At 40.3% G+C, this 15,056-nt stretch overlaps 1 protein-coding gene across 1 annotated transcript in view; it reads left to right on the forward strand.

Moving 5' to 3' along the window:
- MALRD1 (MAM and LDL receptor class A domain containing 1) overlaps nt 1-15,056 on the forward strand; it is a 478,214-nt gene that overhangs the window by 239,742 nt on the left and 223,416 nt on the right. The window contains exons 23-25 of the mRNA XM_037891563.2: nt 2,424-2,534; nt 5,382-5,595; nt 12,992-13,239. Coding sequence (XP_037747491.1) covers nt 2,424-2,534; nt 5,382-5,595; nt 12,992-13,239 — 573 coding nt within the window. The remainder of the gene's footprint in view (nt 1-2,423; nt 2,535-5,381; nt 5,596-12,991; nt 13,240-15,056) is intronic.

Below are 15,056 nucleotides of genomic sequence, written 5' to 3' on the forward strand. Positions count from 1 at the left end.
GTATGACCCGCTTCGCAGGGGAATTCCCATCTATGCCATGAATGAATGCCAGGATGCAGAGGGGTGGACAGCATTGCAGCTGTGGAAGCACAGGGCCACTGTAAAGATTAAATCTGATCCAAAGCCAATTGAAGTCCTTGGCAACACTCCAGTTGACATCAGTGGGTGCAGGATAAGACCCTTGGCCCTGGCTTCTTAGTTATCCCCCAAGAACCACACGGATCCCAGGGGATCAACAGAGTTTCGAGGCAGGTCCACAGACATTTTTGCTGTTGGTGGGGGAAAATCCTGTTTCTTCCCAATGCGCACTCCCTCTCTTCCCCCGCTCCACACACACAGTTTTACTATGTGAAGGAATCTCTGTAAGAACAAACTCAGTTTTCTTCTCCTTGAACTCCCCATCCATGGTTCTTGGGCTGCCACCCAATCCTCTGTTAAGGAGGTAGGCCTCGTGTCTTCTGTTCTGTAGTCCTCAGCCATTATAAGGGAAATCATGGGGCTTCTAAGCCCTTTCTACCTGTAACTGAGATATTTTTCTTTTGTGGAAAGGTTAGAAAAAGAGAAAAGTCATGAATGGGTTATGTTGTGTGAATTTTAAACCATGCCACTAAAACCACTGTCAAAATTCAGGCAAATAAAACCACAGAATAATAACAACTGACACTGAGGTGATGTGATATTAATTTGTTGCTCTATCATCCTCTCTGAGCTAGTATAACCTGAGTATATATTTATTAAGTACTTCTGTCATACTATTCCTTCCCAGGGCTCTCTATATCTCTTAAGATTGAGTCTTTTCAAAGATTAGAAATTTCTCACATTTAAAAAAAATAAAATAGATATGCTTGGATTTTAATCAGTCATAAAATATGCAAATGTAAGAAAAAAATAAGAAACATCCAAGTCAAATTGTGCTTTTTGAGAAGATCATAGTTATTCTCACATTAGATAACAATGAAAACATGTAGATGTATTATAATGTACATTTCTGTTTTCTCCATTATTTTTTCCTATTTCTGTAAGCCATTATTGATGGAGGATATCTGTAGACGCTTTCCTTTCTTGTCACTCCTTATGCTTGGAAAATAATATCCCCATTCTCTGTTTAAAAAAAACCCAAACTTCTGAAACCCCATGTGTTCTGTGAAGCATCTCACCATGCACCACTGTGTCTGTCTTGTGTTTTAATGTATTGCACTCTTCCCTCTTGTGTCTCTAGACTGAAAGTTCTTCAGGGCGAGGACCCTGTTATTCATTTGGCACAGCTTACCTGTTGTACAGCATCACGTACACTTCTGGGACTACATAAATTTTCAAAAATGCCAGTTTTTCATTAAAGTGAAAAACATCTAGGTCATCCTAGATCTCAAAAATAGGATTACACTGTGAGGGGAAGATGATAAATCCTTGAGAGGAGAGGCAGTTCTGGAAACAGGGGATGTGATGTAGTTTTGTCAGTACTGACTGGAGAGACAGCTTGACACGCTCCATCTACCTGATATTGTCAGCTCAGTTCAATTCAGATGCTCAAGAAGTCAGAGAGAAGCACATTTAGGAATGCTGGCTCATATGGAGAAGTGTCTCCCCAATTCAGTGACTATTCACTGAGGCAAGACATTAGGAGGATATTTTGTGCACCTGCCATTGTCCAAACAGATCAAGTTCTTTGGACTGAGAGGACAAGTTTATTTATGGATAAATGGGATGTTCCCTGTGTAGTTGGGACACCAAAACACTCCTAGAACTACAATGGAATAATCTAATAGACGTATTTCAGAGTGGTAGCCGTGTTAGTCTGTATCAGCAAAAATAAAGAGGAGTCCTTGTGGCACCTTAGAGACCAACTAATTTATTTGGGCATACGCCACGAAAGCTTATGCCCAGATAAATTTGTTAGTCTCTAAGGTGCCACAAGGACTCCTCGTTATTTTTGCTGATACAGACTAACACGGCTACCACTCTGAAATACGTCTATTAGATTATTCCATTGTAGTTCTAGGAGTGTTTTGGTGTCCCAACTACACAGGAAACATCCCATTTATCCATAAATAAACTTGTCCTCCCATATGAACTCGTAGACCTTTTATTACTCTTGCCATTAAGATTATTTTCTTTATTGCATTCATGGTTCCTGAACTTATTGGCTGCTGAGCATCTCTTGTTTGGGGCTGGGTGCTCTCCACTCCTATTCAAGTCAATGGCAACAAAAAGCACTGAACTCAGCGTGCACACAGGACCTGCTCAGAACCTGTAGCATCAGGCTTACATACTAGTAGATCACAATCATGATTATTTTCCACTGATTGTTTTAGAGTGTGGGATAGGGGTTAATTTAAGGGCAAAATCTGACTGAAATGACTATATTTATATTAATGAGTTGAGAAAGATTTGATGTGACCTGGAATTCACAATTTCTCTTCCAGGTACTCAGTAAAATTGGTGATGTAACGTCTGTCCTTTGGGTTCAAAGTGGCTACCAAGGTGCTCAGTGGAACAGAGCAGAAGTGTTCTTAGGAATTCGCTCTGATTTTCAGGTTTGTGCTTCTATTTCATATGTCCCCCATTAAGTCAATTCTAGATTACATTTTAGCTTAATCATTCCCATTTTCACCCTACACACTTTGTAGCTCTTCAATTCACGTTGGTCTTCTGAATATTAAGAAGAAAATCCTCTCCCAGGTCCCCAGACCAAGTATCTCAGCAGGACACTAGTGAAATCTATGAGGGAGGGAAGAGAGGTAACCCAGCCCCTGGAACATCTCCGTCGCTGCTACTCCAGCCTACTGAGTGGAGGCCCTAATGGCACGATAACCCCCAGCATACCCTTTCTAAGGTGGAAGGATCCACATACCTGCAGAACTTTTCCTAGCCTGAACCTCACTTGTGTGACAGCTTCCCCAAATTCTTTGTCAGGTGGGGCACTGCCAGGGTTGGGGATAGGGTTCTAGGTCCCACCCCTGTGTCTCCACACAAACACACACCCACCCTTCCTCCTACGGGTCAGTGTCAAGCACCACACTTAACAATTGAACAACAATTTTAGCTAAACCAGACAAAGCCAGAAGTAGACTCATCATAGGATCTCTGGCAGGTGTTATACAGACACCCTTGCCCTAATACAGCATACAACACATTCCCACCCCCAACTCCTAGTGCTACACCCACTGACCTCTGTGCCCCACAGCAATGCCCATCCCCCTTGGGTCACTCCAACATATCCATGCGTTCTGATACTGGCCTGGGTTGTGAGCTCAAGCTGGTGGGTTCTGCTGTGTGGTCTCAGGTGCCTTTTTAGCTCCAGTCTATGCATCTGTCTCTCTTCCCCAGCTCAGCACTGCTGCTCTTCAGCTCTTTCTTTGTTCTCTGTCCAAACCTTCCTGGGCTTGTCCCACACCCCCATCTGTTCATTGGCTCAAACCCTCCCAGGGTGTCCTTGTTTTGGAGTGGCACCTCCCCACCAGCCAATCAGGTTTTCACAGAGTAGTAGGGAGGGGAGAAAGGAAGGGCAGGGTTGGAAAGGTTGGATTTGGATGTGGAGCTCAGAGGGGTGGAGAGTAGGATGAGGAGCTGTGAGGTGGGAAGAGATGGGACAGGCAGAAGGGTTTGGGAGGTACATGGACAGAAGGGTCTGGGCCCATTTGTCAGGTGGGAGTTATCAGGATTAGGTAAGGGGTCCCCACTCCCAGCCACACACCTCTGCACAAACACCAACACTCTCTTCTTGAGGGTCAGTATTAACCCCTGGAACAAGCACCATGCTTAACAAGAGAACTACAGTTTTATCTAACCAAGGTAAAGCCAGGAGTAGACTTGGGTCGGAATTCTAGCAGGGGTTTACAGACTCCCTTCCTCTTGATACACAATAAAAGCATAAGAACAGCCATACCGGGTGAGAGCAATTGCCCATCCAGCCCCATATCCTGTCTTCCAACTGTGGCCAATGCCAGATGCTTCAGGGGTAATGAACAGAACAGGTAATCATCATGTGATCCATCCCATGTTCTCCATTCCCAGCTTCTGGCAAACAGAGGCTAGGGACACCATCCCTGCCCATCCTGGCTAATAGCCATTGATGGACCTATCCTCCATGAATTTATCTAGTTCTTTTTTGAACCCTGTTATAGTCCTGGACTTTACAACATCCTCTGGCAAAGAGTTCCACAGGTTGACTGTGCGTTGTGTGAAGAAATACTTCCTTTTGTTTTAATCCTGCTGCATATTAATACACAGTACATAAACCCTCCTACACCTGGGTAGGCACACACAGACTCTTTGCTCCATGTCAGTGCAACCCTCTGCCCCGCCACGCCCGTTGGGTCCGTCCAACCTATCTGAGTACTCTGATGCTGGTGTGCTCTGTGAGTTCAAACAGACCGGTCTTGCTTTGTGGTCTCAGCTGTCCTGTCCGCTCCAGGCTGTGTATCTGTAGGATTCCCCTTTTTGCAAGCATCAGTGCAGCAGCAGCAGCAGCAGGCTTTCCTCCAAGCACCTCCAAGTTCAGACTCCGCACCCGTGCACTCTGGTGTCTCTGCCTCCGCTCAGTGCTTCTGCCACTGCAAGCACTGCTCTTTCTTTGTTGTCTCTCCAAATCTTCCTGGGTTTGTCCCCCATCTGGTCATTAGCTCAAACTCTCCCTGGTGGTCCATACTTCATCCTATGACCTCGTTTTGGAGTTGAACTCCTCAGCCAATCAGGTTTGTGCAGAATAGTGGGGAGAGCGAAAGGATGGGAAAAAAGGAAGGGGAAGAGGGTCATTCTACCCAGTCCCATCCCTGTCTTTCCCTTGTGTAGCAGAACTGTGCTGATTCCACTCCAGAAGGGTCTTCTGTACTCATGGAAGGATTTTGTCCCAAGTGATGTTAATTAATATCTGTGCAGCACTTTTGCAGATATAGCACCATACCATATAAATGGTAAACCTAAGCATTTGGGTTGTGACTGATTCTTATTCATATGTTTATTTAAAGATCTGTCTAAAACATCTGATTTTACACTCTTCAGAATACAAAAAAAAAAAAACCTTCAACACAATTGAAGTCACTGAGAAGTTTGCAACTGATTTCAAGGGGAACAGGATCGGCCCCTTGCTTTCTAACTGTACACTTAAAGTATTTTTCTTTTTTGCCCTTTGTTATTGTAGGATTGTGGCTCCTCCAATAGCTACAACATCAACCTTTGAGGCATAAACCAGCACTGATTCATGTTTATGCAGCTTATATTTACATCAGTAAGAACTGAGAGCAATATCTAGAACTAAACATTTAGAAGACTTGCGCAACTTGCAGGAAGCATAGATACATCATGTTTTGTGTACCACACATGGCCTGTTTCAAGCTTTTATACTTTCCCCTCAATATTTCACTGAAATTTCTCTTTGTTAGATTATTTTCAGGGCAAAACGTGGTGTCAGTTATGTGGGAGATGTGGCAGTGGATGATATTTCCTTTGAAGGTTGTTCCCCTTTGCTGATCCCAGACAGACCCTGCACTTCTGAAGAATTCACATGTGCCAATAAGTATTGCATCCCAAAGGATAATCTGTGTGATTTTGTGAATGACTGCGCTGATAACTCAGATGAGAACCCTAGCATTTGCAGTAAGTATGGTAGTTCCTTACTCTAATTATCAGAAGTAACTGTGCCTGCTGTGAATTGTCAATGCAGCAACGCTATTGGCAGTTCATCAACTAATTGAGGTTAATAATGTAAGTATATTCCTTGGATCGGTGGGTTTTTTCTCTGTTTAATTTGAAAGCATGTCTTGCAAAATAAAATTTGCTGCTCACGAATTTTTCCCAACTTAAATTAATTGAGAGAACCACTCTGCCTTTTAAAACAAACAGAACCAAATAATTGATTTCCACATGAAAAAATAAAAGCAAAAAACATGTCAAGCAAAATACATCTGGGATCTTAGGAACCTTGCTTACTTTGATGTTTCAGGAATTGCCAAGTCTCTTAGCTCTTTCATGAATACCAGACAACTTTAGTTTTGCAGCAGAAATCAACAAACAGTGTCTTCAGTCTAGAATTCAAAAACAGCACTTCATATCAAAAGTGTACTTCTCTAGAGGATTGGATCACACTATACTCTATTTCAGTATTGCTGGCAGCCTCTTTTGTCAATAAAATCTTGGTAAATTCTCATTCAGGCAAATCTGCATTGTTTGGTACACTACAACTAGTTGTTTCTGTAAATGTTATGAACACAGCTCATCAAAAATTAGATTATGACAAAGAAGGGATCATTCAGTAAACATCAGGTCAGTTTCTCAGTTAGAGGAAATCAGTGTAATGCCATTTAAAATCATTTGAGCTGTGCAGATTTATATCAGCTGAGGATTTGACCCACTGTTTCTGGTTTCTGCACTGACAAACATTTTCCTTGGTTTCCATGAATGGTGATATCAGTGTAGACATACTGGGACTGATTCTGATTTCACACAGCTGTAAACCAGGAGTAGAGTAGATAGAAATTAAAATTTTCAATCTCGTGGAAAATTCTAAGTTCCACATTTGTTTTCATTCTGAATTCAGATAAGTCAAAATATCAATATTTTTTGTAGAACGGAAAGTTCTAAAATACTTGTTTCAGAACAAACAATATTTTGGTTTGCAAATGTCACTTAATTTCAGTATTTTCAATTGAAATTAAATGTTTCAACATTCCCAAATTGAAATGTTTTATTTAATTTGTTGAACCAAATCAAAGCATTTTGTTACAGCTTAATTACCATTGAACTGCTGCAGTGCCTCCTGGTGGTTATAGTTCAGTGCCTCATGTCCTCATTCTTTGAGTTGGTCAGGCTCCCCTGTGAGACTGCATTTCCCATGATGCACGATGGTAGTTCAGCCAGATGGGAAACAGTGGTTCATCATGGGAAAAGTGATCCAGCTGGGGAGCCCATTCCATAGAGGAGAGTGGGGACATGAGGCACCTAAGCTACAACTCCCATGAGGCACCAGGGCACCGCAGGCAGACCCAGGTTAATGCTGAACTGATCCAAAACCAGACACTTCAATTCAGTTTGAAAAAGTTAAATGGTTAGACTTTGGTTGGCCCAACCTGAAACTAAGTATTTGGTTTGATTTTCCTGACAGAAAAGTTGAAACATTTTGGCAAAATTGAAATATTCCCGCAGAAAATTTCTTTTGTGGAAAGCACATTGTCTATCAAAACAAACAGATCCGAGACACTTGGATGGAACGTTCCTAATTTACTCTAAAAAGAAGGAATTCCAATAAAGTCACTGGATGTAAACACAGGAATGGCGCAAATTGAGAGAGCAGGGCCAGAATCAGCCCTAAAGTTTCTATAGCAGTGTTCATTAGACATATGGCCCAATTCCATGCAACTGTTAAATATGTAGAGCAAGCTTATGATCCCATTCCATTGGTTTAGTAACACCTTATTCCAAGAGACATTCAATAAGAGTCTCAGAGTCTGACCCATAGTATCACCATAAAACACAGACTTGGCAAAATGGTCAACTTAACTTAGCTTTACATTTCCTTGTCATTGTACTTTGCAACATATATGTTGCCTGAACAATGTATATGGTGTTTTGTTTTTTCTTAGTGGTTTTTTTCTTGAATTTAATAGGTGCTAGAGCGTACTAGTTTTTCCTTCCATTTTCTGATACTTTTTCAATGCAAAAATTAGAGAACAGCTAGCTATAATTTGCCAACAAGAGAACAATGGACAGAAATGTCTCCTGTGTGTTCCCCTCTCCCCTGAGGACATTATTTCTGTGACATATTCTAATGTGACTTGCTCTGGTAACAGTGGCTCCAAGCCTCCTTTTCACATCCTCTTCTCTTCACAGCACTGAATGTTAACAGATGAAATTCTTAGAGACTGGAGCTAGAATCTGGAGACTTCAGTTGTTTTTCATGAAATCATCTTTAAAAAATGCTTTTAAAAATACATAAACTGCAGCCACCTCACTCGTTAAAATCTTGGTCACTAAAGTGAACAGCAGATGTGTGCATCATAGTTTAATTTTCCTTTGAACTAACTGAAGGACCATGTAGTCAAATCTAATCTTCAGCGTGCAATAAATAGTTGATCAGCTCGCTTCTGCTCTCAATAAATTTCTGTGACTCCATAACTTTTAATAGTCCCTTCTTATATTTTAAAATTTGGTTACCAGATCAAAGACATAAGCTTACCAGCTACAGGTTAATCAGTACTGCACAAACAGGATGAGAAAATGTCTAAAAACATTTATTGAAGAAAGCATTCACCTTTGTGAATACGGTGAAAAATCAGTTGAAATGGCATATAAAAGTTGTGGCTTGTGTCCTGAGTCTTTATCTTACCTTGGATGATGATAACAAATAAAGATTAGTCTGTTTTTTCAAGGCAAATTTCCCAAAAGAAAAGAACAGAAAAGATGTACCTATATTTCTAATTCTGTGTACTCATTTAAACGGTGCAAAATAAGTTATGTATTTGGTTGACTCCATTTCCATTCTAGAGACAGAAATATAAATCAAACCCTAATATTGCTGACTGCTCAAATTTACAGTCTAATAGGTTTTTGTATGGGGAAAAAAATTGGCAGTGAATTTGATAGCAGTGAAAGTGGGGCCTTTATAGCTTGGGTTTGAGCCTACACATGAGGGATATAAGGTAGACAGATGCTATACAGTCTTCCCGACAAACTTGTCTCCGTGAATGTTAACATGATTTCCTGTGCAATCCCAGTTTCGACTCACAATGGAGACTGCCAAGCATGGTAGATTAGTGGTTTTGTGCTGAAGAAAAGTATCCACTAGGCTATATGCTGAGATCACAAAACTCATTTTGACTCATTCTTTCGGATCACCAGAAGTATCAGATTAGTACATGCTTATGCACTCTGCAATTTATCCTCAAGATTTCGCATCTCTCAGTTCATGGTGAAACTCTTGTTCTGTGTAAACCAGATTTAGGTGGTCATTCTGTCAGTAATACTTGGGACTGATGGTTTTGGATTGGCTGTTGATGTGGCTTGGCAGAAGAAAATTCTCATAAATATGAAACATAAACTTAAGTAAAAAGAAAAGCAATCCAGATATTTGACTTTGATATTGCTTTTTCTGTAAATATTTATGGTTACAAAAGATGTTGGTGCCCATTACCACTACAATACTTAGTTTTATGGTATGTATATCCTATTCAAACCTTCTCATGGACAATAACAAGGGTTTTCTTTTCATGTCATAATCCAGGCTTGACCTAAGGATGACCTTTCTTCAACTGTGAGCTTTTTTCCAGTTTTATGTCGTGGTAAAGTCTATCCTAATTTACCCCAGAAAAGTACTGTTTCCATTTTTTTTCATTCTGTAGTCTGCCTCATAACAGAGAGCCATTAAAGGATACCGCCCTCCTGCTCCCACCCGCGACTGTTTGTTACAATTGTTCATTCTGTGGAGCCACCAGAGAAGGATCCCTTCACCAAATGCTAAGCTGCAAATGACTGTTTGAAAAAGACTGCCCCAGAAGTCTTAGGTCTGTGCTGGCTTCTGTGGAGTCCTTAGAGGAGGAAAGTCTGCAGGGTTCAAGTGTAGAAAACCAGAAATTGGTGGTGCTCACCAAGGATGGGAGTGGGGGCAGGAAGCCTGAAGGGTATGCTGATTCAGCACATCTGTTTAGTAGCTTTCAGTGATGGGCTTTTATGGATCCCTGGCCATAACTCTAGATACCACTGCCTCCCCTGAATGCAGAGAGCCAGACTGCTTCAGAAATTTGTGATTTTACACCTTTCTGCTCCAGACTGGGGGAATCTGGCCCATAATCTCTGCAAAATCCATGATGACCCAAAACATTAACAGAGCAATATTGCAAGGCAATACCCACAAAGACAGTTAATGTAACAGTGCTCTAAAGGATGATGCTTCTGAGACACTATTGCTAGTATGTTGTTCAGTATGTGAACCCGTCTTGTGGATAAAGGATTTACTTTTGTACAGAGGTGTGTCTTATCATAAAGGGAGTTTTTGTTTACAACACTTTCCAGAGGATGGATTTTTAACTTTGGATATTTGTGCTGGAAAGCAGATTAGGTACTACAAGTGTTAGCGGGCAGAGTAAGGCTACTCTGGGGACAGTCAGCTCTTTCAAATACCTGGGATTTATCCCTGCAGATTGCTGCTGAAAGAATGATCAGGGCACAGCTTTTAGCAGGCATCTAATATGATAAGCGCTGGTCATTCTATAGCTGATTAAATTTGTCACAGCTATTCTTCAAATATTGTAATATGTTGGAGTGTATCATTAGTACTGCTTTGTTAGTGTAATTACACAGGAGTATAGTAACCACAGAATGGTGTCATCACAGCAGAATATATTGCAGCATTATTACAACAGTGTTAGGAAACTGCAGGCATCTTTATTGTACACTGAGGCTTACTGTGCACCAGAGGGGATCTCTGAACCAGCTCTGAATAAGCTGATGTGGAAGTGCCTACTGGAAGTGGGCTAAAAGCAGGATACATGTTTACTGTATGCATATCCTTCTGAAAGAGACTCAGAAGGGCAGCAGTGTTTTTCTGAGCCCAGAGGCTGGACAAGTGCCACTGGAGGGGCTGCACAGCCACCCTCTGACCTGCCTTTGGAGTTGAGTGAAATGAATTCCATTTCTGTTCTCTCCCACAGTGAATTCCCTACCAAATCTTGGTAACTTGGTGTCCCACTGTGTTTGTAGGAATGAATTTCACCCTAAGAAAACAATACTTCTGTCAATTTAGTAAATGAATTGTTAGGGCCCAGATTGCACCTGGCTCTATGTCCAGGAGGGAAATAAAACCCCCACCCCTGTGAAGCCTCCCCACATCTTAGTTCAGAGGCTGGGGAGGAAAGCAGGGCTTAGAACCTGGTACCACCCTCCCAACATGAAACATGTGGGTGGAGAGCCCCAGGAAGCAGGTGGAACCTTGGCTATAAGTTTCCTGGGTAAGGGTGCAGTTTTGGGAACAGAAGATCTGCACATCTTGTCTGATAAAGAGAGACTTATTGCTCATAAGTAAAGTAGTTTTGTGAAAAGGAATATGGCAGTATCACTAAGCAGTTCAACTGTAATCTGAGTTTTTAGGTTTCTACTCCCATTTTTACTGGAAGAATGACCCATTTCAAATTGCTTCATTATATATATATGCTTTGGGGCCTTTATTATATATATAATACCTATATATATAATAAAGGCCCCAAAGCTTTAATTTACATTGAAATGCTGGCAAAACAATCATAGAGCATCAGTTTGCCAACTGAAATTCTCCAAAGCATCTTGCTCGTTACTTTTGCCAGCTAACAATATACTTCAGAATTAAGTTTTCATTTCCCCAGTTGTAAGATTGAAATTGTAATTTTTCAGAAATTCTCAGACTAGAAAGGGACATTAGCTTAGAAATAGGTTAGCTTTTGCTCTATTATTTGCACCTCTTTTGATACAGGTGTTTCATGTAGGTCATGTATGGCCAATATAATTTTGATCACATGCATAACATTCCTAATATAAAATAGTTTATTTCTTAATTATTCAACTGTTGTCAAACTGATTAACTAGCTAATTCACTAGCCCTGTTCCATTACTCCAGAAGCAACAGGTTGGCTTTGTCTTTATATCTCTTGGTTCACAGTTCAACATAGAGGTACTTGCAAAGGGAATTTTACATATAATATGTGTAGCATTAGTTGGTATATTAAATATCAGTATAGTTTCAGGTCCTGATTCAGAAAAACATGCTTCTATATGAAAGGAGCTTGAGCATGTACATAAGTGCTTTACTAAAGAGAGATGGATTTAGCAAGTGTGGGAGTCTTAAAACTCAATGAAATGAACAGGGACAGACATAGTGGCTGCAGTAGCCTTATGAATTTTGTTGGCCAGTTACTCATAACTCAAAGTTATTATTATGTTTTGTATGACTATGTGCTAATCCTTTTAGCACAACATAGACTTTTTAGTTATTATTCAAGTCTACACTATATTCACAAACAAAAATTGTCAGGAAAATAAACACATTTTGCTTGAATTTTCATTGATAATTTTTGAATTTTCCTTGCTTCTTTTTCACAGACAGTTACATTTCCAGTAGAGAAATTTTGGGAGTGTTTGGCCGTGTTGTTTTGGGTCAAGCCCGTCTCTAGGGCTTGAAGAATTGTTGGCCTCTCTCCTGAGATTTCTAAACAGGTGGCACTTAAATACAGCTACCTTTTAGATGTTGAACTTTATCAGACCTCTGAAAAGGCTCAGGTTCTGTTTGTACTTTAAGAGAAGGCTTTTGGGAGTTCTTTTGTCAAACCAAATGACCCATCCTGATTTAAGAATTTAGCTTCAAAATACGTTCTTTCCAGCAACAACAAGAAGAATTATTTGAGGCTTAATCCAAACCCTACTGAAGTAAATACAAAAACGGTCATTAACTTTAGTGAACTTTGGTTCAGGTTTGTAATTATTAGCAAATTATAAGAAAATCTAGCTAAAACTCTTAGAATATTGTAATTCTGTCAACATAAATTTATAAGAATATCTGACTTAAAATGTTGATCAATTTAGCACTTTACAAAAATCTAAGTACTTGAAACTTGTGAAACAACTGTACAGGACGTATCAAACATGCATTTTATACATATAAATATAATCAGACTTTGACAGCTTTATGTATAGACATAAAATAATGTTCAGTTATAAGCATCTCGATTTGCATATTGCCCATTAAAATGTGTGTGTTAATTCTTACTGAGAGCAAATGGTTAGAGAAAATAAGCTAGAATTAAAGGACAGAGGCTGTTTGGTAATCAGAAATCCTTTTAAAATTATCTAATTATCAGCCGTCTTTTTATGATAGTATACCAACCACTTGTCTATTAAAAAGACTCATTAATAAAACAAGTCCATGTTTTTTTCTTTGTGAGGATGTAGATAAATCACTTGTTTGTCTATATGGTTATAAGCTGGTTCTTTGGATCTAGCCATATTTTTACACAGTATATTTTATTTTTCTCAGGTACATCCATGGGGTACTGTGATTTTGAATTTGATCTTTGTGCCTGGGAGCAGGATCAGAATGATGACTTTGATTGGAATCTAAGAACTGGCAGCATCCTGAAATCTGGCCCTGGACCAGCTGCTGATCATACCTTGCAAGGGCCATCTGGTCATTACATCTTCATAAAGAGCTCATTCCCTCAGTTGCCGGAGCAGAAGGCCAGGATTTTCAGTCCCAAGCTAAGCAGAAGGAGCAAAAACTGCAAGGTATGTCAAGGCATAATACTGGGAGGTATGAGCTTGATTTGTAGAATGCTACAAAGTAATAATCACTAATGTGACCGATAATCAGTAACATGTTTCTTAAAGAAAACTGGAGTGTTCTACAGACATTATGATCCTGATGTACTGTGTTGACCTTGAAACCAATTACCAAACAAACATTTTGTTTCTCACGGTGCAGAATATGCAAGAAGAATGACTTCTGTTGATAAATTAAGTACTCTGGCAGATTTGGAAGTAGTCAGTAGTAGAAGCAGATATTGTCTATTCAGTGGGTATCTTAGAAAAAGCTTATGTAACAAAAGCACTGAAAAACCTGCATATATCTGCTTTGTGCTTTAATGGAGAAATTGAATAGAGGTACACTAACAATGGGATACAAGAGAGTGACACTGGAAATGGACGAATACATGATAAGATTCTTCTCACTGATCTATCAGAAACTAGGGAAGAGTAAAGTTTTATTTATTGAAGTGCTACAGCACATTTTTGTCATTGGTCCCAAAGAGAGCCTGGTAGACATTTGGAAAAAATGGATTGAAAGGCTGTCTAGTTTCAGTGCATCCTCTGCCTTCTTTGCTAAACTGCTGTTTTGTATCTTCTTAACCCAGTGGCTTAAAACAGATATGCCTGTGGCTCCTGCAGTCACAGTACACTAGAAAGGGATTTCTGGAATTTTGGGGGGGAAATGTTTTTATAGTATTACTTGCTCTATTTGTATACTGTATTTTTCCACTCATTTACTCCTGTTTTCTACAATTTATAAGGTTTTACAATATGCAAATAAATGGGGTTGTCACATGACTGATTAACGTAGTCTATTAAAAGAGTCTATTATTAAAGCATTCTTGCTAACCTAATTGGTAATGCATGCATAACACATCCACTTAGCTATTTATATAATAAACCCTACACCCGAATCAAACATAAATATTGCCAACTCTATATATTTTCACTAGCAAAAATAATTTTGTTTACCATTGTCTTTCATAGAATCATAGAATATCAGGGTTGGAAGGGACCTCAGGAGGTCATCTAGTCCAACCCCCTGCTCAAAGCAGGACCAATCCCCAATCAAATCATCCCAGCCAAGGCTTTGTCAAGCCTGACCTTAAAAACTTCCAAGGAAGGAGATTCTACCACCTCCCTAGGTAACGCATTCCAGTGTTTCACCACCCTCTTAGTGAAAAAGTTTTTCCTAATATCCAACCTAAACCTCCCCCACTGCAACTTGAGACCATTACTCCTTGTCCTGTCCTCTTCTACCACTGAGAATAGTCTAGAACCATCCTCTCTGGAACCACCTCTCAGATAGTTGAAAGCAGCTATCAAATCCCCCCTCATTCTTCTCTTCCGCAGACTAAACAATCCCAGTTCCCTCAGCCTCTCCTCATAAGTCATGTGTTCCAGCCCCCTAATCATTTTTGTTGCCCTTCGCTGGACTCTCTCCAATTTATCCACGTCCTTCTTGTAGTGTGGGGCCCAAAACTGGACACAGTACTCCAGATGAGGCCTCACCAATGTCGAATAGAGGGGAACGATCACGTCCCTCGATCTGCTCGCTATGCCCCTACTTATACATCCCAAAATGCCATTGGCCTTCTTGGCAACAAGGGCACACTGCTGACTCATATCCAGCTTCTCGTCCACTGTCACCCCTAGGTCCTTTTCCGCAGAACTGCTGCCTAGCCATTCGGTCCCTAGTCTGTAGCTGTGCATTGGGTTCTTCCGTCCTAAGTGCAGGACCCTGCACTTATCCTTATTGAACCGCATCAGGTTTCTTTTGGCCCAATCCTTCAATT

Source organism: Chelonia mydas, chromosome 2, assembly GCF_015237465.2.
Source record: "Chelonia mydas isolate rCheMyd1 chromosome 2, rCheMyd1.pri.v2, whole genome shotgun sequence".
Taxonomy (NCBI): Eukaryota; Metazoa; Chordata; order Testudines; family Cheloniidae; genus Chelonia; species Chelonia mydas.